General features: G+C 34.1%; 1 protein-coding gene across 1 annotated transcript in view; it reads right to left on the bottom strand.

Moving 5' to 3' along the window:
- LOC138704522 (facilitated trehalose transporter Tret1-like) overlaps positions 1 to 21,501 on the bottom strand; it is a 75,510-nt gene extending 54,009 nt beyond the window's left edge. Inside the window, exon 1 of the mRNA XM_069832487.1 lies at positions 21,345 to 21,501. Coding sequence (XP_069688588.1) covers positions 21,345 to 21,420 — 76 coding nt within the window. The 5' untranslated portion in view covers positions 21,421 to 21,501. The remainder of the gene's footprint in view (positions 1 to 21,344) is intronic.
- Between the last annotated feature and the right edge of the window lie 3,916 nt (positions 21,502 to 25,417).

Genomic DNA, 25,417 nt, shown 5'->3' with positions numbered 1-25,417 from the left:
GTTGATAAGATGTGATTGTTGAAATTAAAAAAGTCAGTTTGGCTATGATTCCCCTTATCGTGTCCTCTTAAATGTATATTTCAGACATAATGAGATTATTCGGTGATAACCGAGCAATGGTGTTCTATGTTGCCCGTCCGATATGAGCGGAATTACGGTGTAACATTTTTGTTCCTCCTGCACAGTTAGCAGATCGTAAAATAGGCCTAGACCGTTATTCGGCCCAACGCTTCAATTAGAAAGGCAAGGAAATTCCAGATTCTTGAGGAAAACTTGATTCGAACCCCGATCTCTTCCTTTGTGAGACGTCATATAACAAACATGGAAATCTTCAAAAAATAATAATAAAAAATAAGGTCGAAACCATTCTTGAAACGTTACATATTATCTGTGAACTCTAAAGTGAGGAGCAAACACGAAAAATTAGCTGTCAATACGAAATGTAAACTTTCAAAAGCATCCTAAAGACGCCATTTGAGAAATATTTTTTTGTCAGACACGTACACATGGCTCTTCACGATCACTAGCTTTTTATCACCTCGATCAGCAGACGAAATATAAACATTCTGTTTGCCACCTTCTTTGTCATAAAAGATTAAGATCCACAGATCATACAACGTAGCCTACAATTCTTAGCAGATACTGATCTTGGAAAAATATTGACTTAAGTTCAACAGACTATTCACATACACTGTAAGGTGTATATGGTTTTCCTTCGTTAACGATAATCAGAATGGTTATTGAACCTTACTACATTATACTGCAACCAAGTTTTTTCTATTACATTATGCTAGAGTTTGTAATGGAAGCTACATTTTTGTGGACTTGTTTTCTGTATAGTATTGTATGTCCGACAAAATTACTGTCAATAAAAATGAGATAGTATATTCCGTCAACCATTTAAACGACTCAGGCACTTAACTTTAATTGTTCTGCACTATGTCCTTCCATGTCCTTTCTTTTCTCTAATCACTTCGACTATTTTGGCTATGCTGACATTTTACTGGCTGACCTTTCCAACGACAACAAAACGAAACTTCAACGTGCTCATAATTTGTGTGTACGTTTAGTGAGCAATGTTCGCAAATATGATCATATTACCCATCCCTGGAAGCAATAGGTTGGCTTAAGCTAGATAAGAATAGTAATATACGTTACAAGAGCGGTATGTTGACGTTTTCATGGTCGAGGAAAAGATTGAAAAAGCGAAACGTAGTTGAGCTTTTTTAATTTCCGAGAACATGAAAACAAACATACCGCTCGTATATCGTACATTATTCTGTGCGAAGATCGTTTATTACATACCTGAAAGACGAATTTCTAATTAGTTGCAATGAAATCTCCATGTTGGTTTCTGTTTAATGACGCCGACTTCGGAACACCAAAATATCTTTCTTCAACATTGTTGCTGTAAAATGTTTTCTGTGTTTACTATACTCCAGCAGGCCGTGATATACGTCTGTCTTTCCCCCCCCCCCCCAGTCTATAAATGCGAACTTAAAACAAAGGGTAAGGTTATGTAATGATTTATTTTTCATTTTAATATTTTAACAATATTATTTATATAACATATTGCAGTAGTAACATCGGCATCTGGAATCTCGTTGATTTTTTCACGGCTTCCTTAATGTTACTTGTATCAGGAATGCAATAAGTTTCGTGGAGTAGTAGACTTTACTTAATTTTTGCAAATATTTAAAAACAATAATTAACAGGGCAATTTAGGTGAAATTGCAGTGGTAAGTTTCCAATTTATAATTATTACTATGTTAAACGTCTCTGAAAATAATATGTTAAAAGCCTAAAGCAGTAAAATGAATGTCGCGCTTAAGCGGTAAGAAGAGGGAAATTGTTGTGTGTGTTACGTTGGGAATACTGAATGTGGTATTTCACACTTACCGCGTATTGGTTCTGTGCGGCAAACGAGCAAATACGCACGATCTCGCATAAAATAAATTTACATTCACTTCTCTCTTTCTTCGAAATACAGTCAACTCCGGATATAGTGAACCTCTGCGAACTTCCATATTTCGTTCACTATATCCGAGGTTCACTGTATCCGAAGTGTCTCTCCTCTAACCTTAAATGACAGGAATGAATGAAATTGTGAACAAGAAAATAAATTATTTAATTTTTGTGGAATGGATTACACTGTGTACTGTATAAGTTGCTCACAGTTGATTTACTTAAACTATGCTGTCGACCCACGGCCGCTTGCGAAAGACCAAGTTCAATGTCACTTATAATATTCGGCTTATCTTCCAAAGAAAACACTTTACACTTCGACATTTTTATACAGTACATTCACTGTTGGAACACTAGAAACAGACTGATCAGGTAGAAATGACAAATGCTGTTATGGTGTGACAGCGTACTCAGCCTTGGAATTTCTCGGGTCACTTAGTGGAAACTAGGAGGGGGTTGATGGAGTTTGAAAGCCATCGAAATTTTACCTTCATTTATGCTTTGGACATAATGTCCGTCCCCTCTTAATAAAAGAAGGCAATTTCATTTTCCGTTGTTTCGATGCTATCAGTCATAATGGACAAGGAAACCCTTTGACGGTGGAGGATTATAAATAACAGTAGAGTAGAGTGCCTGAGAACAGAATGTCGACCCTTCGACGGTGAAGTGAGGCAAGGTCGTCACGCGTTGCCTAGATTTACAGTGCAATTCATTGTCTAAGAATCACTAATCCTACCTTTGTCCTTTGATTAAAGGAGTAAGAAACTTAGAATGTTGTTCTCAACATATTCTTTCAATTTTATACAAGAAGGTCTGACTTCAAATAACAATTTGTCAGGATACAAGGTTCGCTATAACCGGAGCGAGGGTTCACTATAAACGGAAATATTAATGTCCTTTTAATGTATGCGGGTCGAGACCAACGATTTAGGTTCACTATAGCCGAATGTTCACTATATCCAGAGTTGACTGTATTGAACTCTTCTATTCCTTCATATCTGTCGTCTCGCTTCTTCCCACCGTAATCTGAACACATGCTCTCGCCATGAAACAATACTAACAGTATCATCCCATCGCACTTCCTCATACTCACCCTCTTTCACAATGGCCCTACCAAGACTCTGGAATTCGCTACCTGCTAGCATCAGGGACTGTCGAAATAAAATTGAATTCAAACACAAACTTACTAGGCACTTGGTCAGTAATTGAGACTCGTTCAGACATGGCTTCTTGTAAACAGTTCTCTTATTCTAGCACAAAATATTTCAGTATCCGGTAATTTCATCACTATATAATTTTATTCTAGGTTTAATTTTTACTTAAGTAAAAAAATCTGTCTTTGTTCTTAACTTCTACAATAAACTGTCTAGCCTTTATTAATCTGTTAATTTTTTAGTACTTTGATTTTTATTGTATTTGTAAATTTAATATTAATTGTAATTACAATAATTGTAATTGTATTCTTAATATTATAGTTGTAATCCCCTGGTAAAGGGAAAGAAGGTCTGATGGCCTTATCTCTACCAGGTTAAATATATATATATATATATATATATATATATATATATATATATATATATATATACTATATTATATATTATTTCGTACTTTACTCGTCCGACACTATTATCGCTCAAAACTATTTAAATTTAAATATAAATTTCTATCTCTTACACTACGTTTACTATTTATTCCACTAGCCGCGAAGCCAGGTGGCCCGGGTTCGATTCCCGGTCGGGGCAAGTTCCCTGGTTGAGGTTTTTTCTGGGGTTTTCCCTCAACCCAATATGAACAAATGCTTGGCAACTTTAGGTGTTGGACCCCGGAATCATTTCACCGGCATTATCACCTTCATCTCTTTCAGACGCCAAATAACCTAAGCTGTTGATAAAGCGTCGTAAAATAACCTACTAAAATAAAAAAAATAAATATTTATTCCAGACTCAATTTCACTACACCAGCTATTCCAACCGTTTCAATCTTTCTTTCCTACTTCTTGGATTTTTTTTTTATTTTAGTAGGTTGTTTTACTACGATATGGAAGATAAGATTCTACCAATGACAGACTATGAAAGAGACATATTATCCTGCTGACAGTTGGCAGAGTTATTCCTTGCATGTCTGCAGAAACTACTTAAAAATGATCTGAAATCAATCTGCAGAAATCATTATTATGACGACCGCAAGGAGTATAAATTAACTACATTTCTAACTGTATTACCTATCCTCTATAGAATTAAATAATAAGAATCAATATTAAGCTATTAAGCCTTACCTATAGCGTAAAATCGCGATGAAATGAGTTATATTATTAAATTTATTGGTGGAACAGAAAATCCTCTTTGGTTATTCATCAATGAAAGTTGAAACATGACGAAGATATTTAATACTGTCTGTTTATCAAATCTGTATCTTGATTTGAATTTATAATCTATAATAATATGCTAAGCAACATGAGTAGCTTTAATAATCTTTTAGATGTCTTCATTATTCTCGGAAAATTCAACAATTTTCCAAATATCAGTCATTTTCATTTTGTCCGCGAACGAAAGTCAAAGTCTAGATTTTCGGCGACTTCGAAGTAAAGTCACGATTGAAGTTTAGTTTCCTCAAAGTGTCGACTGTGAATAGGAAAATGATGACTTTGTACTTTCCAAAGTCAACTTTGTTCCAAAGTCTCGTCTATGAATACGACCCTTAGGCTTACGTAGTCAGTGATATCTAGCAACCTTCATTTGTCTCATTTATTTTGATCTTTATCTCTACGGTAACATTTTGACGTGATGATAATGCCTGTGGTTGTCATAGTAGTGGATGAATAAATTGTAGAGAAACCGCAACGCTGATAAATTATTATTGCTGTTGATGGCAGCGCAATATCGGTAATTCGATAGACCTACGCCTACACCACGAACTATCTGTAGTAATGTCACGTGAGGTCTTTACAACACGAATTTTATTACGCCATAAGGAAGGCAATTTGATCAAAGATCTTATTACTACTATGCAAGGTCTTTGGGTTTGATATGCGATGATATTACATAAATTTGAACTCTGATTTTCTATTAATTGTTTCATTTCATTCACAAAATACAAATTTTATAGGCTACAATTATAGGTTAAGTTATCTGTGGGAGCAGGACCAATGTCAGCTGTGCCTTATTTCGACCGTTACAATCAGTGCTACACGAAAGCATTTTTATAGCTCGACAAACGCATTCTAGCTGTGGTGTGTAACGGAACTAAAGCTGCATCTACACAGTTCAATATTCCAATCGCGTATGCGTGCAATCTGGGAAGAATATTGAAAGAATCAAGTTTAAAAGGTACGTTCAATTAAGATGTATGCAGATTTTGTGTCTACATGGTGCACCGCTTTGAACATCGTCTTCACTGCGTAAATATATTAATTAATATTAAATATCAATCTTGCATTCATTGCTTTAAAGTTGAAAGAAAAGTTTAACCGTGTAATTGCATCTTAATGTATTCATGATAATCAATTTACGGGGAAACAGTTGGCGACAACGGCTAAACAAAAGAACGACCATGCGATAAATTGATAGCGATAAATGTAGCTGCAAAAATTATCGCAAAGTGTGACTGTGATTGGTTGGAATTTCAAAATTTCATTACACTTCATTGGTCGAAAATGGAATGACGTCATATAAACGAAATAGTCAATGTAATGAAATATATTACTAAACCTTAACAGGAAAAGTGTGTCTATCAATTACATACGTATTTTCGTTGTGTTTTGTTAGCAAAACCCATTCAAATAACTTCTTGAGTTCCTGAATAGCATCTCATTATTTAATTTTTTGTGCTATAGTGTGATTAATTTTTTGCGATATGTTCTGTGTAAACAATTGTAACGATTTTCTGAAAACCTGGAGTGTCCGACAGGGAGTCATTTCCGTTATTGTAAATATTACAGTATTTCGTGTTTATCAGGTACCAATTTCCTGAAGTGATATTTTTCTTTGGGCAAGTTATTACTTTTTAACTTCGAGTGACTTTTAGTATGAAATAATAGTACATTATGCAACGAGCCTATAATGGTAGTAATTAAGACGCAAGTATGATTGCTTATGAAAGAACGCAAGCGAGTTTCATAATTGTCATACGAGCGTCTTAATTACCATTATAGGCAAGTTTCATACGACTTTTTATGCTCGACCATATTTCTAACTTGGAAGTATTCAAAATTATGGTTATGTGCGAACTGACCTGAATTGTGAGATGTGCGCAGACGCGAAAGTATTGATTTTTTCCGAGGCCGAATTCCATTGACCTTGGCAGAGAATAAGATGAACATTACTCTGGTATAACCTGAAAATTGATTTAGAATTGAAAAACGAGATGACAAATTGAATTTATTTGAATATTATTTACAATTCACTCTAATTATTATAGTAACAGAACATAACCTTCTGCGACAGTATTGGATTTCCAGCCTCCGTGACTTTTCGCTAATTCTCTTTCGATTGCATATCCGAGAATAATCGATACTTCCGGTTTTATAACTGTAGAAAGCTGACTTGTCATTGGCTGAACACCTGTAAGCTGACTTGTCATTGGCTGAACACCTGTACTTTAATGAATAGGTGTACTTTAATGATATGCATTAAAGGACTGCTACCAGGTATATAATTACTACATTTCGGCATGGTTGAGCGTAAAATAAATTAATTTATAGAACTTACTAGTTTCAATTTCATAGAATATTTTATGCATTGTAGAAATAGATATTCTTGAGGAAGTAAACGATATAGAGAAGGGACCTTCGGGTAAAATAGGGTTCCATAAAGTTGGAAATTCAATAATAATAATAATAATAATAATAATAATAATAATAATAGTAGTAGTAATGCAAACGATTCTGCTGACAAGAAAATATTGCAAGAGTAAAAGATTAACCGACATATGGAATGTAACGATTCAGCTATTTCAGGGTCATGACTTACAGTATGTCGACATCTGCTCACTTATTTGAAATAATAAGTTATTATGTAAAATAACACCTAAAATTAAACATATATACTGGATAAATAGAGCAACAGGAAAGACTGATGTACACTTGTTTATTGTAGAGTTAAAATTTAAAAAAAAGTATTAAAAATATTTATGATAGTAAATTGTGAAAAGGAGCATATAAATAAGGTTTAAAGTCTTAATGGTTATTACGACTGGTTTAAGCATGCACTAAAACCAGACGTAACTGCAAGTTTGAACCAATAAATTATTGAGATTTGCGATAAATTAATTAGGTTAGGAAATTGTATATTTATTACTAGACGTACCCGTGCGCTCCGCTGCACCTGTTAGAAATAAATATAAAGTAATTACATAATTAAAATAGGACGTTTGAGCCAGGGAACATTCGTGTTTGATAGAAGGATAAATCGTTTAATATGTTACTTAATTTAAATTGTATTTAAATAATTAAAATGCGGTCATTTTGGTCCAGAGAGCACTCAGAAGTTACTGTAATAACATTATAGCATTATGTCCACCTAGAGAAACTACACTTTCCAATGGTGAAATAATAATTGATTATACAAATCGGTTAATTTAGCTTTCGATATTATTTCATACAAACACAGAAATATTCTCTGTAGGCTACGTTTCATATTTTTCGATTGTTGTTGTCCAAGGCCCCTTATAGACGAAGTCATTTGTTATCATTTCATTACACCGCCTTAGATGGCATTGTATTTTAATTTTAAACTCATGTATCTCATTAAATATCAGTCCTATCAAAATTTTGCAAGGAATAAAACTTATCGGAAATCAGTTTCAAAGAAACTTTCGTTATGTAACATATTTCACAAAAATCAATAATAAGCGAGATATTTTGATTTATTTAATTCAGGCTCCCTTATAACCCCCCTTTTAAATAATGTATTTTGAATATCATATAGCCTAAAACCTAAGTTACAGCGAACTTAATTTATATTCTAATTTTCATATAAATCGGTTAAGCCATTATCTCGTAAAAAGGTAACAGACAGACAGACAGACAGACATACAGACAAACAAAAATTTCAAAAAAGCGATTTTCGGTTTCAGTGTGGTTAATTATATATGTTAGGACCAATTATTTTTGGAAAATCGAAAATTACCAGAACAATTTCGGCTACAGATTTATTATTAGTTTAGTATAGATGTATAACTACTTTCGTATATAGATCTTTTTGTTAAATTATTAAGTTTTGTACTTTTGTGAACTAATATTTAAAAAATCTATCACTATCAATAGTAATAGTAATAATAATAATATAGAGAAGAGTGTAAATGCATCCTGATTTTGGAAAGAAGATTGAAAAAAAATTGTCGAGGTGCAAAAAAAAAAAAAAAAGCGAGGAGTTAGTTATTGTCTTCAGATGATTCTTGATTGTCACCACGTATGGAGACAAATGTGTGTAATCCTATCAAATATCATGCGTGTAGCATTAAGAGTTTCTAAGGTATATAGCTTTTTGTATGGATGAAAGGAAAAAAATAGTAATATGCGTTACAAGAGCGGTATGTTGAAGTTTTCATGTTCGAGGAAAAGTTTTAAAAAGCGAAACGTAGTTGAGCTTTTTTAATTTCCGAGAATTGAAAGAAAACATACCTCTCGTGTATCGTACATTATTTTGTGCGAAGATCGTTTATTACATGCCTGAAAAAGGAATTTCTAATTAGTTGCAATGAAATCTCCATCTTGGTTTCTGTTCAATGACGGCAAATTTGCAAAACAAAAATAGCTCTCTTCAACATTGTTGCTTTAAAATGTTTTCTGTGTTTACTATACTCCCCAGCCTATAAATGCGAACTTAAAACAAACGGTAAGGTTATATAGGTAGTGATTAATTTTTGCAAATATTTAAAAACAGTAATTAACAGTGCAATTTACGTGAAATTGCAGTGGTAAGTTTCCAATTTATAATTATTAATATATTGAACGTTTCTAAAAGTAATATGTTAAAAGCCTAAAGCAGTAAAATGAATATGTCACTTAAGCGGTAAGAAGAGGGAAATTGTTATGTGTGTTAGGTTGGGAGTACTGAATGTGGAATTTTAGACTTTCCGCGGATTGGTTTTGTGCGGAAACCAAGCAAATACACACGATCTCGCACAAATTAAGTTACGGAAAATTACAATCATAGTTTAGTGTAATTTAAAACCCGTGTGCACCAGAGCTCTAAAAATTGCTTGACAGCGCTGACAAGGCCATAAATGTCCATTAAATTTTACAAAATATATTTTTCAGTTGAAAAATTATTTTAATTTTTTTAAATTGAGTTATAAACTGGAAAACCATTTCAAATGGAAAACAAAAGACGTGAGACACTTGTGAGATGTTACCATAGCTAAGGAAATCACAGCTCAGGCTTGCGACAAAATAACTTTGAGACAACCGTACTGTATGTGCGATTAAAGCAACAGCAAATGCAAGCGAGAATATGTAATTTAAATTTGTAATTAATTTCTGGATAATTGTTAAAGCAAGACTGATAAGGGTTACAATAGAAGATCTCGATGCAAAAATCGGTCAAGTCCAGAAATGAAAATTTTTCAGATATATAGCAAAAACTTTCACAAAAATTGATTCTGTATTAATTTCAAACTGACTTTTAACACGAAAATTTAGAAAATTAGTAAGTTTTTTATGTGGTTACCATTATTCTTGTCAGTCCTATTTTTAAATGGTGGACTTGAATGTTTTTGTTCCGAAAATATAACATTTCTTTGTCATGTTTGAACTTCATTTATTTCTTGTCTGAAAACAAATCTACGAAACTTACTTTAATCCCAGTTGAGTGCTTAATCAATGCATGTGTATTATGTGGACCTATATTATATCGTTTCAAACAATTATTACTGTACTATAAATTAAAGCTTAAAGTGTTTAGTGCAGCCAATAGTTGTAAGCATATAAAATTTTTTTAACTTGATTATTTAACGACGCCGTATCAACTACTAGATTATTTAGCGTCGATGAAATTGGTGATAGTGAGATGGTATTTGGCGAGATGAGGTCGAGGATTCGCCACAGATTAATTGGCATTCGCCTTACAGTTGGAAAAAATCTCGGAAAAACCCAAGCGGGAATCGAACCCGCTCCCGAGCGCAACTCCGGATCACTAGACAAACACGCTAGTAGCATATGATATTGGGGACCAAAGCTGTAGTTAAAATTGATACTGAAGTATAGGACTGTAGGGAGAAAATATGTTGTTGTTATTGTTGTTATCTAATGCCGGGCTTTGGCAACGAAGCCATTAGCGTTCTTGCTCTCCAATATTTCTCTGTGGTGGATCCATCAGGTAGAACTTCACAGGTTTTGTAGATGATCTTCAGTCATTTCTTCTTCTTTGTTGCATAGAGGGCAATTTGGATTTGTGTAAATTCCTATTTTATTCAAGTGTTTGGCCAAATAATCGTGTTCTGTAAGCAGTCTGAATTTTGCTACTGCAGATTTACGTGGGATTTCTGGAATAATTTCTGTTTTTTTTTATTAAAATGCTCCATTTTTTATCTTTGGCTTTGGTACATAGTGCTTGGTTTTGCTTGATTTTATATTTATTTTTAATTAGTCTTTTGATGGATGTAAAAGGTAGGCTTGTATTTGTATTCTGAATTAAATTGGATCCTTTTTTGGCAAGAAAGTCAGCAGTTTCATTTCCAGAAATTCCGCAATGTGCAGGTATCCATTGCAATTGAATTCTTTTCTCTAGTTTTTGAAGTTGTTGGATCATTTTGTGAAAAATATTAACACCTTCCATCTGGCGGTAGATCTGTTTTTTTTTTTTTTTTTTTTTTTGAAACAGTCAAGACCTTTTTAACTGTAGAGACGTTCCTAAAAGTCAAACTTGACTGATTCTTGCACAAAAGTGTGCAACATATATTTACTCATGCAGTGCATATTAAATGTCAATTTTGAAAAAAAGAATTTGTTTTGCACCGAGTTGTTCAATTAGGGCTTCACCAAGTTTATCACCATTTCTGTCTTTCACTCTCTAGACGTGGCCTTTTGGACTTCGTGATAACTATGTATGTTATCTTTCTTTGCACAAATAACTTACAAGGGTAGACAGAACCAAAAGGGGTCGACCCTGTAAGAGGATTAATAATGTTACTATACCCCGCCAGGTCAATGTCCATATTAGCTATGGTTGGGAAATAAGCAAAGGAGAAGGCATTCATTTCGCTCATAATTAGTTTACTGCTGGTTATTTGTCAAGGCAGTGATATGGAAATCTTATTGTAAACCCATTAGTATCTTTCTGTCAAATGCTTTCGCGATGTCGATAATTAAGAAATAATATTGCTTTCAGAATGTGTTACACAAGTATAATACCGCCACTGATAGTTTGTAAATTGCATTTGAACGCGGATATTGTTCTATTAACATCTCGGCGTTCCGCGTTTTTCATTCAAGACCAATAGTTTGCGAAATGCATTTGAACGCGGATATTATCCTATTAACATCTCGGCGTTCCGCGTTTTTCATTCAAGACCAATAGTTTGCAAATTGCATTTGAACGCGGATATTGTCCTATTAACATCTCAACGTCCCGCGTAATTCATTCTACTCATAGTCTGTACATTTTTCCGTGCAAGAGCGACAGATAAAAAAAAAGTCACCAAGTCTGAATGTATTTTCCTGTCCATTTTATACAGGGACATCATTTTAATTTTACTAACATTTTTAATATTAACTTGCCTATACCTCTGGATCAAATCCGTTTGCTACCTCCTTCCACGACTGGAGTTCGATGATACTGGCGTAATATACAAACAAATCACTTTATTAGGTATAGGAGGGAAGAAAAGTAGTTCATCCATTTACGTAAACTAGGAAATATCGCGATTTTGAGTTTGATCATTTTCATTAGGTTTTTGTTCAATTAAAATATAGTACAGTGTTTTTACTCACGAACTGAGCTGTCCATGCGAACGTATTCATTATGCAGTGTATATTATACTGTCTACAGCACATTAGCGTACAATATAGAGAATGAAGTTAAATTGAAAAATAGTCATGATATGGATATTTAAACACATTTTTTAAAATGGTGGCCGTTCATTTCGATACAGGTTTCAGTTCTAATGTGCATATTATCGCACTATAGACTATTGTACCTAATTCCAATTACCAGTTTCGTTCTTCGTACTAGTAACTCATGTTGAAATAATTCTGTACCTACTCTATAAAAGAGTACTTTACGTACTGTAAATTCAGTCTTCACTTCTGCACGATCCGAAAAGATAAAATTACTCAGACATGCTACCTACTGTGCGTCCAAGTGGTTATGTCGTAGGGTCGTAGAAAGGGAGGAAATCACGTGACAGTTAATTACTTAACGAGGCCCTTTTATTTAAGTTATTTTAAACAGTTCTATAATATTCACTCTTAGCTGAGAGTCTACAACGTGTTCATAATGTGTGCATACGATTCATCTGCAATACTCGTAAATTTGACCATATAACACCTTCCCTCCAGTTACTTTCATGGGTGCGTCTGAAGGAACGAAGAACAATACATTCACTGTCTCTTCTATTTAGAATCATACTTCTACTCCGAATTATCTGTTATCGCGCTTTCAATTTCTTACAACTTTTCGAAACCGGTATCAAGCACTTCTTTCTATCCCTCATCATAGAACGTCTCTATGCTCATCCTCCTACACTATAGAAATACCACGTCTCTGGAATTCGTTACCTAATGATGTCAGGGACTGCCGGACTTTATCAAAATTCAAAATTAAATTGGAAAATTTTGTCTTGTTTAATGCTTTTTAGGTATTGCTAGAAGTGTTGATTTGTGTTTTAAAATCGCAAGTTCCTTGTTTATGTTAGTTAATTAGGATACAATTAATTGTACTTAATCACTCATTTAAAGTTTGTGTGACTGCAACCTGTGTATATTTTTGTGTGACTTAACTTTGTTATAGTGTTTTTTTTTCCTTTTTATTTCTGTTGTTGTATTTGTATTTCTGGTGGTGTGGAAGAGAAGGCCTGATGGCCTTAACTACACCAGAAAGAATAAATAAATAAATAAATAAATAAAAATATTACTTAGACGTCCAATTCCTAACAGAAATTAACGTTCTCAGAAAAGAGCTAAGACAGCCCAGCCACTAGCTGGCGAATAAATGCTGGTGGGGGAAACCGGGATACCACGTAGGCAAATGGACGACAGTACCTGTCCGAAAATGATTCAATATTGAAAGCTCTTTCGTCACTGGAAAACGCGAACATATTTTTGGAACGTACTGTTTACTATGACCGTAATGCTACTATGACTATATGCGGTCTTGGATCTGTGTGGAGGACGGTTAAACTTCATTAGTAGAAGGGGTGGGAGTGAAATACATTAAAAAACTCAGGTACAATAAAAATTGAAGTAAAAATAAAATGATGTCCCTGTATTTTACGCTATTCACAAATAAGACAGTTCGTCAGTCATGTTACGAATACTAATTTTTTCTATCATAGTGCATAAAGTTGCATTTTACCCACTGTTACCAGTCCGTTAAGTGAATCTTTAAGACACTAATGTGTAAAAAAGTAACTAATTGCTTTAAGCACTACCAGAGAAAATGCAACATTCAATGTACAAACTTCATACAGTAAGAAATAATTTTATTAATGCAGCACCTAGATCTTTCATGACGTAAAATATTACACGTAACACAAATAAATTAACAAATTTAACATTCATATTTACATTTTACCCCGTATTTATTTATTTTATTATTTTAGTAGGTTATTTTACGACGCTTTATCAACAATCTTAGGTTATTTAGCGTCTGAATGAGATGAAGGTGATAATGCCGGTGAAAATATCTTTCGTGGTATAAACAAAACAGACTTACTGGTGTCTGCCTTAGAAAATTGAAACAATTAAAAGTTAAAAACAGAACAAAAAACCACGATTCAATATTTAGTCCATCTTCCTCCTATATTAATCACATCTTACAATCGTGGGCATGGAATCGACTAGTTTCCCCCCCCCCCCCCAAATAGCGATTGTTCTCAGCCACGGCATCCCAGGTATCCACAAATCAGGACGTCTTGGGGAGAATATGGCCAATTTTTCCGCATATGCTTCTTTATTTGTGCCCCGTAGCTCAGTCGGAAGAACGCCCGATGTTAGATGTCAACGTCTCAGGTTCAAATCCTTGTCACTTCTATTCATTTTATTGTGTTACAGGATAGTATAATGTAATAATATAAGAAGAAAAAACTAACATTAGTATTATGCAACTGTATTGTTCCAAATCTTTCATTAAATTTATATTATTTATGTCACTAAAGAACGATAACAGAATATAAATGATTTTTAAGTAGGTTATTTTACGACGCTTTATCAACATCTCAGGTTATTTAGCGTCTGAATGAGAAGAAGGTAATAATACCGGTGAAATAAGTCCGGGGTCCAGCACCGAAAGTTACGCAGCGTTTGCTCATATTGGGTTGAGGGAAAATCCCGGAAAAACCTAAACCAGGTAACTTGCTCCGACCGGGATTCGAACCCTGGCCACCTAGTTTCGTGGCCAGACGCGCTGACCGTTATTCTACAGGTGTGGACAATATAAATGATATCTTGAATATTATTTATATCGCTAAAGAACGATAATAGAATTTAATGATAACTTGAATATTATTTATATCGCTAAAGAACGATAATAAAATAGCCTACAAATGATAACTTGAATATTATTTATATCGCTAAAGAACGACAACAAAATAAAATGATAACTTCAAAGAGACTCGAACTCACAACCTTTGAATTACTAACCTAGCACTCTACCGCTGTTCTACGAGACGCAGTATCGAATAGCTTCTGCTTAAACACAATAGTTCCGAAACTTCTTCAAGTGCGATTCTACAAGCGCATGCATCGTGTAACATCACCGTAATCCGAAGTGGACTTAGAATAAATTGCTGTTCACGAGTGTGGTCACTTTTTTTTTGCCCGTTTTACATGTATTTCTGTAGATATCTATGAATATATTTTTTCAGCGTCACAATAACTTCTTTCTCTAATAGGAAATTAAAGAGTTAGAGTTTCAGAAGTTAGCATTTGCGATATCTTAAAGAATGAATTATGTAAATTTCTGATAAGCAAAGTAACTTTGTCTTTATCTGAGTAAACTCAACTTTCCACACTACATTGCACTCCACAAGATTGTTCGTTATTGACCTACCATTAAATGAGGCCGTATTGATAAGTTCTTATCCTACCGTGAAAAATGTTAATGTACCTCAAAATAAATTTTTGACTTTTGAAAATCATCATATTGTAACTCTGTACACTTAGTACAAAGGTCATAAGACAGTTCTAAGTTTCTTAAAATAAATATTTGTCTCGATGTGTACCACTTTAACACAGTACTTTTTACTGTTTCATTCGATGAAAACTTCTTTCCTTGCAACATCCTTAAGTTTTGAATGTAAGTGATAATTCAGTAAGGAGGACGGACAGTCAATTCAAAGCCAGCTTAAACAATTTTCTGCAAAGCAATCAAAAACTTGTCAATGGTCACACAGTATTGAACAACTTTGAAAATTTAACCACGATGTTTTTCCAGAATTTCTTTTCCCGAAGCGTAGTCAACAATGAAGAATAATACACTCCCTTCACAGTTCTACTTCGATTTAAGTAATCTGTCATAATTTTTCCGTCTTTGCCCTAGAAAAATATTTTCTGTAAATTTTGTAATGCGAATTTTTTCTTTTATGTTTATGGAACCAGTGTGTTTCCATTGTTTTGAATGTTCTTTTGTGTCTGGATCGATACGATACAATACGATGCGCTATATGATATGATATATGATTTGATTTATGATATAGGCTTATGATATATGTGATATGATATGATATTTTATACGATATGATATATGATATGATATGATATGATATATGATATGATATGATATGATATGATATGATATGATATGATATGATGTGATGTGATGTGATGTGATGTGATGTGATGTGATGTGATGTGATGTGATGTGATGTGATGTGATGTGATGTGATGTGATGTGATGTGATGTGATATGATGTGATATATAATATGATGTGATATATAATATGATGTGATATATAATATGATATATGATGTTATATGATATATGATATGATACATGATATATGATATGATACATGATATATGATATGATATGATATGATATGTGATATATGATGTGATATGACATGATATGATATGATATATGATATGATATGATATGATATGATGTGATATATAATATGATGTGATATATAATATGATGTGATATATAATATGATGTGATATATAATATGATGTGATATATAATATGATACATGATATGATATATGATATGATATATGATATGATATGATATGATATATGATCTGATATGATATGATATGATATGATATGATATGATATGATATGATATGATATATGATATGATATGATATGATATGATATGATATGATATATGATATGATATGATATGATATGATATGATATGATATGATGTGATGTGATATATAATATGATGTGATATATAATATGATGTGATATATAATATGATATATGATATGATATGATATGATATGATGTGATATATAATATGATGTGATATATAATATGATGTGATATATGTATAATATGATATATGATATTATATGATATATGATATGATACATGATATATGATATGATATGATATGTGATATATGATATGATATATGATGTGATATGACATGATATGATATATGATATGATATGATATGATATGATATGATATATGATACGATACGATAAAATATAACATAACATAACAGAATAGAACAGAACAGAACTTGTGATGTGATGTACTGTGTGATATGATATATGATTTGATATGTGATATTATAATATGCCTAACATTTTTCCACACTGTCCGTCTCGGCTGTATTCATCCTACCTGCTATAGTATTTAGTTCATTCGTAAATCCATCCTTCATTCTATCCGTGGCGCGACACCTACGAAATTTCAAGGCCGAATAGCCGACTGCTGACCTCACGTTTGCTCACCTTAGCAGAGGTGAATGATCCATTCTAACCTAACCTTAAAATTATATATAAAAAATTAGACTACTCTCAATTTCCGCGAAAGTCGGAGTGAGACAAGTGGCCAAAAGACTTGGAGCCCACGTATTTCTTCTGAGCTCCAAATTCCCTTGCAAAGGAAGTGAGATAGCGTATCTTTTCTTTATTTTCTTTAATTAATTAATTAATTAATTCATTCATTCATTCATTCATTCATTCATTCATTCATTCATTCATTCATTCATTCATTCATTCAATGAGGTGTTCTACAAAACAGCCATGGAAATACTGGATGTATGTATTAAGTATAGACATTAAAACCCAGATCATCCTGACCTCCTTCCAGAAGGACGGAATGCTGGTTATCGAATAAAATGCAGTGTTACAGAAATTACATATTGTATTTTAATGCTTTAATTGGGGCGTTTCTTGGAATAACAACTTAACGTCCGTTACTTCGTTCTTTTTCAGCATATATTGAATCCTTAATAAAACTTCCTACTCCTGACAAAATATTTCCCTCCAACAAACACAGCGCCTCCTAGAAACAATTGAATGTCGTTTTGCGTAATACTGTTATACCAGATCTAAAATGTTTGATGCTTTGTATCTCAAATTCAAGATTTATATGACATTTTTTGCTCAGAATGTCTTCGGAAATAAGCTCAGTAAGGAACGGTAAACCCTCGTGAATCACTCTTTAGAAAACCGATAGAAAGGCAGTATTGTATTTGTATTTGTATTTATTTATTTAACCTGGTAGAGATAAGGCCGTCAGGCCTTCTCTGCCCCTCTACCAGGAGATTCCAACTACAATATCAACAATAAAATTACAATTAGTATTAAATTTACAATTACAATTACAAATAATATTACAATTAGTATTAAATTTGCAATTACAATAAAATCAAAGTACGAAAAGATTACCTGAATAATTAAAGCTAGATAATTTATCATAGAGAAACAAAGAATATTTTATATTTACTGAATTACAAATTAAATCTAGAATAACAAAATTGTATAGTGATGAAATTACTGAATATTGAAATATTTTGTGATAGATTAAAGAAACTATTTACAAGTAATCAATTACTGACCAAGTGCCTAGTAAGTTTTCGTTTGAATTCAATTTTATTTCGACAGTCCCTGATGCTAGCAGGTAGCGAATTCCAGAGTCTTGGCAGGGCTATTGTGAAAGAAGATGAGTATGAGGAGGTGCGATGGGATGGTATTGTTAGTATTGTTTCATGACGAGAGCGTGTGTTCAGATTATGGTGGGAAGAAAGGTAAGTGAAGCGAGACGACAGGTACGAAGGAATAGAAGAGTTCAAGATTTCGAAGAGAAAGAGAAGTGAATGTAAATTTCTTTTCTTATCTAGTTTAAGCCAACCTATTGCTTCCAGGGATGGGGTAATATGATCATATTTACGAACATTGCTTACAAAACGTATACACAAATTATGAGCACGGTGAAGTTTCATTTTGTTGTCGCTGGAGAGGTCAGTCAGTAAAATGTCCGCATAGTCGAAATAGGGAAATGCAAGTGTCTGCACAAGGGACTTTTTTAAGCAAGAGGGGAGATGAACATTTATCCTTTTTAGCACATGGATAATAGAATATACTTTTCTGCAGGTTTCTGTGATTTGCATGTCCCAGTTGAGATTATTATCCATGTGAATGCCAAGATTTTTTACTAAAGAACTGAAAGGGATATGCACTGTACTTACTTCAACAGGGGAAATGTCGAGGTGTTTTACAGCGTCGGTTTGCCGTTTGTGTCCTAATATAATTGCTTGTGTCTTTCCAGGATTGATTTTAAGACGGAGTTTCTTTGTCCATGTCACAATCGAGTCAATGTCTTCGTTCAATTTATCTATAGCGTCATTTACTCGGTTTAAGGGGGAAGAGATGTAGCATTGAAGGTCGTCAGCATACAAGTGATAGTTACAATGCCTTACAAGAGATGTAATATCATTGACATATATTGTGAACAACAATGGTCCGAGTACCGACCCCTGTGGTATACCTGATGTTATGTCAAGCCAGGAGGAGCTTCGATTCCCGGATACAACACATTGTTGTCTTTCCCGTAAGTAGGATTCGAACCAACTCACAGCAGTCTCTGACAAATACATATTTCTCAATTTATGGGTGAGCAAGTCAAAATTTACAGAGTTGAAAGCTTTGCTAAGGTCAAGAAGTGTTAGTATTGTTACTTTATTAGAGTCGATTGCTTCACGAATGTCTTCGGTCACTTTAAGTAGAGCAGTGCTTGTGTTGTGTCCAGCTCTGAAACCTGACTGATACTCGTCGAATAGTTTGTGTTCGTTCATGTAGTTAGTAATTTGTCTGTGTAATATTCTTTCCAGTGCTTTTGAAATGGCTGGCAGGATACTGATTGGTCTATAGTCGTTCGGGTCGGTGGGAACTTTGACTTTTGGAAGAGGAAGAACGAAAGCTTGCTTCCATATTTTAGGGAAAGTTGAAGTGATTAAGGAACTATTGAATATATGTGCAATCGTAGGTATTACTATCTCTTGTATTTTCTGTATAAGTATTATGCTAATGTTGTCCGGCCCTTGGGCTTTTGTCTTGTTGCGTCGGATGGCTTTCATTACATCAATGGGAGTGACGTCGGTAAAATAGAATTTGTCTCGAGTTGGGGGAACTGAGTCAGGCAAAACTGTGTCTTGTTTCGTTGTGTCGTTCAAGCTCGGGTCCTTTACAAAGTGTTCGTTCAAGCGGTCAAGTGGGATGGGAATGTCTGCTTGTTCACTAGCCCTTCCAAGTCCAATAACCTTCAGATTTTTCCATAATTCGGAAGGGGTTGTGTTGGGTTCTATAAGTTTGTAGGAGTATTTCAGTTTAGCGTTTCTTATTAGTTGAGTCGTTCTATTTCTTAGTCATTCAGCAACTCTTAGAATAAGTTTACATTGCAAATGTGTCACCTTTTGTAATAGTTAGATACCGTAGAAGTGGGTAAAGTCAATCAGTGGGTGTAAAATCGATCATTTGCGATTTTTGTTGAAAATTATATATTTTCTCAGTAACTTGTTAAAATTTTGTTATGCTGACTTCATTGCCTTACATTGTAAATGTAAGCGAGAGGGACAACAAAAAGCCTCCGAATGCCAACAATGGGAACACTGTGTAATTATCATTGAAGTGGAAATTGTTATTCTCAACTTTTTCTCTTAAACGAAAACAAAGTCTTACAAACTCTAAATTATAGTCAGCAGTGAAAGAAGACAGGAAGTATACGCAAGTACTTTTCGTTGAGATTGTATCCTGAAATAATAGTTTCGCAATTCGTAATGTTAGTATTGAAACTTATTATTTTAAGAAAACTTGTACCTTTGCAGGGTTAAGGCGATCATGCCATCGACCTACTCCAAACAGATAGGACCAGCAGGAAGAATAAATTGTTCACCGAAATACCTCCAACTAACACTTAGAAACAGAAAAGTGTTATTGTATAGCTTATATTGATGGGATAGTGGGGAAAGAGGAAGACGAAATTATGGTGAATTTCTTGCGTAAGAGAAGCACTGCCAAAGGAATATATTTTGTACACCCCTCTGTACCTGACTATGGGAACAACGTAGTTTCTAAAGTGACATGAGGAGGGGAAGATTTCATATAACATCTGATATAAACCTAAGCAATGTTGAATTGCATTTTAGATTATAATTGAAGGGTGGTATTTCAATGTAAATTTTGAATTCTTAAATCTTTGTTTGTTGATATGTGAAGTATTAAAATGTGCTTTTATGTTTTATAAGTTGGCGATCATAGTTACGATTGTACAGTGGAGACCTATAGGCCTAATTTTATCGAATAGTATGATCATAGTAACAAAAGATACACTATATAATGCTATAGACATATATTAATGATTATTATTGTTTTTACACCCCTTATAACAAATCAAATATATGTAATACACTTAATTTATTTTTTTTTAACATAAACAGTGATCGAATTTACTCCGCAATATTTTAAAATCGATCTTAAACTAAAAATTCAATGGTGATCGACTTTACCCTGATTAAGCAGGTAACTTCGATCACAAGTCAAATAAAAAAAACAGTTTTTTATAGATTGTAATTCAATTCTTGTAACGTGTCCTCATAAGTGAAGGATATGACGACAAAATGTTATTTTCTGAGGAACTTCGCTCCATTGCATAATCTCAATATCATTTAAAAATTGCAAAATTTTGGTCGACTTTACCCTCTTCTACGGTATAGCATGGTGTTGAGCGACCTGGTTTGTAGGTACGTAAATATGAATTTTACCTGTGATCCCAGCGGCATATTGCAGACGCCTCCGAGAATGCAGACGAGCGAATATCTTACTGATCACCTGCAGCATCCTGAAGCGTCACGGCTCATAGCAAACTGACCCAACTCTCTCCGCAGACAATACTGACATTGTTACGCTTCTGGCTGTCAAGGCAGTCCCTCCCCCCCACTACCGGCGGCACGTGACGTCACTTCGTGAAACAAGCGGTAGGAAGGACAACTTGATGACGCGCTCTCGGCGAGTTACGGGGGCCACCGTGAACGAGTGGGAAAGTGCTTCTGTCCTCATACTGGCTTCTGAAGCAAATGTATGATTGTCATCAATTTGGGATGTTGCATAAGATTTGAAGAGGAAGAAGACAATTTGGCATCTTGTTACCAAGCGCTCTTGTCTTCAGACAGAAGACGGTGCGACCTTGTCACTCAAGAAATTTCTTTACACCGAAGAATATTGAAATAATTAGTTGGTGTAGTGAAGAAAACAAATTATATTTTTAGCACACCTACATGGGAACTACCACTTTTATGAACTATATGTTGATTACAAATTTGCACCTTCAGTACGCATACCTCAAAGTCTTCACAGCAACGTAAACGATTACAGAACGGTAGCAATATCGCCAAAAAAAAATACACTCATAAATATTCATAGGCTGAAAAATCCCGTGTTTAATTCTGAATGGTACTTTCCGGCACTTGTTTTTATGTTCACGACATCATAGGTTTGTTTCCAGGGGTAACTGAAGACATTATTTTACTCAGTTAATAATTTTGTGGTATTTTCGAATGTCTGAGTTTCGCACTCGATATTTTAATTTAATTATGCCCGTTTCTAAACCATATATTATTTTGTCACGTGAACAAAAATGTATTGATATAACTTTTCGTTCTGCAAAGAAATTGATGTATGTCACGTTTGTTCGGATCAAATCTCTGCACATTTAAAGGACAAAACTAAAATTCTTTCAATCATTTATTATCATAACACGCTGCTCTCTCAAATGATCTAAGTATATTGAGAATCCAGTCAATACCTTTTTCAAAAGACGATTTGAAATATTTCATACAAAACAATTTTTATCTCGAAAATAAATAAAAAAAAAACGAGCAAAATTGTGTGAAACCTTTACTTATATATTTCAAAGAATAACCCCTGTATAGTATACCGATTGTGTAAGGTTTTCTCAAACACGAATGGGGGCAAATCGTAAAACAGCGAACGCTAAGCCCTTTCCACTTTTCCCCTACAAGTTCACACACTCTAGCGGCAAAGAGTTGAAATAGGGTTTAGGGTGGGGTGACATCTAGTGGAGGAAAGTGGAACAAAATGAGTGACTGCGGCATCTATGAAGCAAAAGTGGAACTTCGTCCTGTTTCCCTCTATCTCTTCTCTCTGCTTCATGTCTCTCTCTCTTTTTTTTTTTTCTTATGACTTTGCGGAGGGCAGTATTCGATCCTTCGATCTCCCTAACGAAACGCACGCACGATTTTTGGTCACGCTTTAGACCTCTCTGCTACCGAGGCGAGTTTATGTTCAAGGGAACTGCCATAACGTATTGCAGAAATACAATGTGTGTCGTTGGATATGTCTTGTTGTCTAATGCACATTAATTTGGTTGTATTGTGTTGCGTTGTAAAATACGAAATACGTGCGAGGCGGTAGGCAGTGATCCACCGAAGCGGGGCGGATAGTAGAGAGAGAGAGAGAGAGACAGAAGGCGAGCGAGGTGCCGTGCGGCGAGGGTGGGGATAACTTCCCCTACTGGCGTTCGCTGTTTTACGATTTATTCATATACTAGCCGTACCCGTGCGCTCCGCTGCACCCGTTAGAAATAAATATAAAGTAATTACATAATTAAAATAGGACATTTGATCCAGGGAACATTCGTGTTTGATACAAGGATAAATCGTTTAATATGTTACTTAATTTAAATTCCATCCAAATAATTAAAATGCGATCATTTTGGTCCAGAGACACTCATTTGGTGCAATGACAATTCCTTTAACATGTTTGTAATTTTCATTACATGCAACCATAGTTTAATGAACATTGACATCATTTAGATTTAATGTGTATACTTTATTTTACTTGTTATAGGTTTCCATTCAATTATGGTAATAACTTAATTTTAACCCTTGTTTTCCACGTATTCAGTAAATGGCGCTTGGCCCACTATGGTTCTGAACCCTTCAAATAACTTAAATTATATTATATAATATTACATTACATATATTACATTATATTATATTATATTATATTATATTATATTATATTATATTATATTATATCAGAAGTTACTGTAATAACATTATAGCATTGTGTCCATCTAGAGAAACTACACTTTCCAATGGTGAAATAATAATTAATTATACAAATCGGTTAATTTAGCTTCCGATATTACTTCATACAAGCACAGAAACATTCTCTGTGGGCTATCTTTCATAGCTTTCGATTGTTGTTGTCCAATGCCCCTTATAGACGAAGTCATTTGTTTTTTTATTTCATTATACGGCCTTAGATGGCAGTTATTTCAATTTTAAAACTCATTTATCTCATTAAATATCAGTCCTATCAAAATTTTTCAGGGAATAAAACTTATCGAAAATTATTTTTGAAGAAACTCTCGTTATGTAACATTTTTCACAAAAATAAAAAATAAGCGAGATATTTCGATTTATTTAATTCAGGCCCCCTTATAACCCACCTTTTAAATAATGTATTTTGAATGCCATATAGCCTAAAATCTAAGCTACAATGAACATAATTTATATTCCAATTTTCATCGAAATTCGTTCATCCATTATCGCGTGAAAAGGTAACAAACATACAGACAGACAGACAGACATACAAACAAAAATTAAAAAAAAAGCGATTTTCGGTTTCAGGGTCGTTAATTATATATGTTAGGACCAATTATTTTTGGAAAATCGAAAATTACCAGAAAAATTTCGGCTACAGATTTATTAGTATATATACAGTATATATATATATATATATATATATATATATATATATATATATATATACTAATTATTTGAAATATCTTTATTTCAATGCCATCTGAAGTCTATTAATTGTTGCGAGAGTGAATATGATTCCTATGATATCCATTCGCGGTAGATATCTGTGGCTGTACACAGCTGTTTCGCACTGGAGAGCTGGCAGTAGTATTTCGTGAGCAAGAGCCGCTCTTCGCTGCTCCGCGGAGCGTTCAGTTGCCCGGACCTGCTGTAGATAACAATTATATTTTCTGGAATATTCCTTCTAATGCTTAACTAGTTATGTAAATAATATACTGCAATATTTCTTTCCACTATGTGACATCAATTGAGAGAATTCAACTTAAATCCAGTGTAACTCGTTACTCGCATTAATCGGACAAGTAGTGATAGCTGAACTTCGGCTGACAATATATCACCACAGTCTACTATATACAGTCACGAAGCTTGAGTTTTGAGGGTGCTAGAAACAAGAGACTGTGACGGTACTATTTTGCATTGCCTGTAATGAGGCGATATTGGCGATCCTAGTAGTGAGCAACTATCTAATATTTACATATTTACTACGTATTGAGCTTCGCGATTGTATGTACTAGACTGTGATATCACGATTAACTGTAACACGCTCATATATTTATATCAAGGCCGATAGTTATGCTGAATAGACATGACTACTTCGGCTATAGCGCGTGCACTGACATTCATTACAAATTCACTAAATTTTTATATCTTATTTCGAGGACTGCAAGAAATATGACCAGGTTCAAAATTAGTTAAATCTGAAAAATTATCCGAAATGTGAATAATTTCGAGGGAAAAATTGTTCCGGGGCCGGGTATCGAACCCGGGACCTTTGGTTAAACGTACCAACGCTCTCCCACTGAGCTACCCGGGAACTCTACCCGACACCGATCCAATTTTGCGCTCTATATCCACAGACCTCAAAGTGGGCTGACAACCGTCAAGCAACCAACATTTGAGTGCACACTAACTCTGTGTGACTTTAAATTGTGGTTTTCTGTGACGTACAGTGACGTGTATTATGCAAATTAAGCTTTCAGGAATAA

The sequence above is a fragment of the Periplaneta americana genome, chromosome 8 (assembly GCF_040183065.1).
Source record: "Periplaneta americana isolate PAMFEO1 chromosome 8, P.americana_PAMFEO1_priV1, whole genome shotgun sequence".
NCBI lineage: Eukaryota > Metazoa > Arthropoda > Insecta > Blattodea > Blattidae > Periplaneta > Periplaneta americana.
Note: the sequence above shows the minus strand (reverse complement) of the source record. Positions and strands in the feature narration are given on the sequence as shown.